The sequence below is a fragment of the Phaethon lepturus genome, unplaced genomic scaffold (genome assembly GCF_000687285.1).
Source record: "Phaethon lepturus isolate BGI_N335 unplaced genomic scaffold, ASM68728v1 Scaffold53368, whole genome shotgun sequence".
Taxonomy (NCBI): Eukaryota; Metazoa; Chordata; class Aves; order Phaethontiformes; family Phaethontidae; genus Phaethon; species Phaethon lepturus.
In genome coordinates, this window is record NW_010557912.1 from 76 (window position 1) to 2,034 (window position 1,959).

The following is a 1,959-nucleotide window of genomic DNA, read 5'->3' on the forward strand; positions in this document are numbered from 1 at the left end:
ACATTATATAACAAGTATATATAAAAATATAAACAAGTATTAAAATATTGGCTGATCCAAGCCAGTATTTGAAGTTTCCTGGGATTTCTTTGTCCCGTAGGCTGCATGGAAAAGCGGCAGATTAAACAAGCCAGAACAAAACACGTCTTTAGCCTTGCTGGGGCGAGGTGCTTGCGGGCAACCATCAGCGCACGGGTGGCAACACAACCGATAACCCAGCGTCTCTCCGTCTCTCTCTCTCCAATAGTTTCAGCCATTTCTTCTAAACTCAACGAGGTGCACGTGGAACAGAAACAGAACCTTTCTGGCAGGGATTTTCTCTGTAAGTCCTGGCTGCTGCCCAAACCCACAAGCTTTGCTTCCCCTCCGAAATGTCCGTAAATCGTCCCCGAAGTGTTCCGGCTCTGGATTGCTTCGCTAAGGCGGTGCAGGGCATCCGTCCCCCTCTGGGATTGCCGCTCTGCTGGCAGCAAACACTTCTATATTTCGGAAAAAAAACAGGTTTCCCTTGTGGCAGAGGCTTTTTCGGGTGTCAGTGGCCGCCTTCGTGGCAGTCCAATATACAGCAAGCTTCGGGGCGCCGCGATTGCGTCCGTGCCAGTTTGGCACTGGGGCGCTGCTGGGAAAACCTTCTTGCTGGGACGAGCCCAGCTCGACCGCCCGCAGCCCCCCTGACCTCCCCCTCGTCCTTCTTTCGCCAGTGTTTCCCTGCGGACCCGGATCCAGGGAATGGGAGTACTTCGATGGGAAATGCTACTACTTCTCGCTAACCAGAACGAGCTGGCACAAGGCGAAGGCTCAGTGCGAAGAGATGCGCTCGCAGCTGGCGATCATCGACAGCTACGCCAAGCAGGTAACGACCCCCGCTCCAGGCAGGGAAGCCCAGGCTTGCCCGAATCCCGCCCGCAGCCCCGGCCCTCTGCAGAGACCCCCGGCCCCCCCGGCTCCCTCCTGGGCAGCTGGGAGCTGGTGCTGTTATCCTTCGCATCAGCCAGCAGAGAGCAGGCAGGACCTGCTCTGCCTGCCCGCTGCCTGCACCCAGGGCTTCTCCTGCGTGTGTGCGGGATGCTGAAACGCGGCACCGGCACCTATCCTGCACCTCCACCTTGTAGATAAACAGCCAAGTGCAGAGCTGTACCCCTCCGGCTCCCCCGCGGTGCCACCGCGGAGCTGAGCTTGCCGCGAGCGGGCGGGCTCGAGGAGCCTTCTCCTGGTGCTTTTCCCTCCTGATCCCTCTCCCCGCTGCAGAATTTTGTCATGTTCAGGACAAGGAATGAGCGTTTCTGGATCGGGCTGACGGACGAGAACTCGGAAGGGGAATGGGAATGGATCGACGGGACCGACTATAAAACCACGTTCACGTGAGTGCGGGCCTGCCCTGTGTTTTGCGGCCATCACCCCAAAACTGCAGGCAGCTTCCCTGCCTGCACCCCCCTGTTTCAGCCAGCGGGCTGAGTTTCTTCACCCCTTCCCGGGAGAAGCAGTCCCCCGAGGTCTAACACAGCACCTAAAACCATCTAAAACCAGACAGCCCCTGCCCTTCTCCCAGCCCCAGGGAAAGCTGCCCCGCTCAGCTGCCTGCCCCTGCCGCCCTCTCTCAGTTTGATCCTTCTCTGCCCAGATTTTGGAAGGAGGGAGAGCCCAACAACAGTGGCAACAACGAAGATTGCGCCCACCTCTGGGTCTCCGGGAAGTGGAACGACGTCTACTGCACCTACGAGTGCTACTACGTCTGCGAAAAGCCTCTGCCCAACTGAGCAAAGCCACACACGGAGGCGACGTCCGATGCTCCTGCACCGCAAATGTGCCTTTTTCTTCTTAATTTATACAATCCGAGCGCCCGCTCCCTGCTCTTCCTCTCCGCCGCGCTGTTCCGGGGAAGGGCAGGGATGGATTTTGATGGTCCTAAGCACTATATGCAGGAATCCGAGTTCTCCGTGGGGAGCTCAGCCGAATAAA

General features: G+C 57.8%; 1 protein-coding gene across 1 annotated transcript; it reads left to right on the forward strand.

Annotated features, from left to right (window-relative positions):
* Nucleotides 1-247: 247 nt before the first annotated feature.
* On the forward strand, nucleotides 248-1,757 carry LOC104625293 (hepatic lectin-like; the record flags this gene model as incomplete). The annotated part of the gene is made up of 4 exons (XM_010292882.1): nucleotides 248-322; nucleotides 702-853; nucleotides 1,249-1,361; nucleotides 1,622-1,757. Coding segments are annotated over 4 exons (476 nt in total), but the record flags the coding sequence as incomplete, so codon positions are not given.
* Between the last annotated feature and the right edge of the window lie 202 nt (nucleotides 1,758-1,959).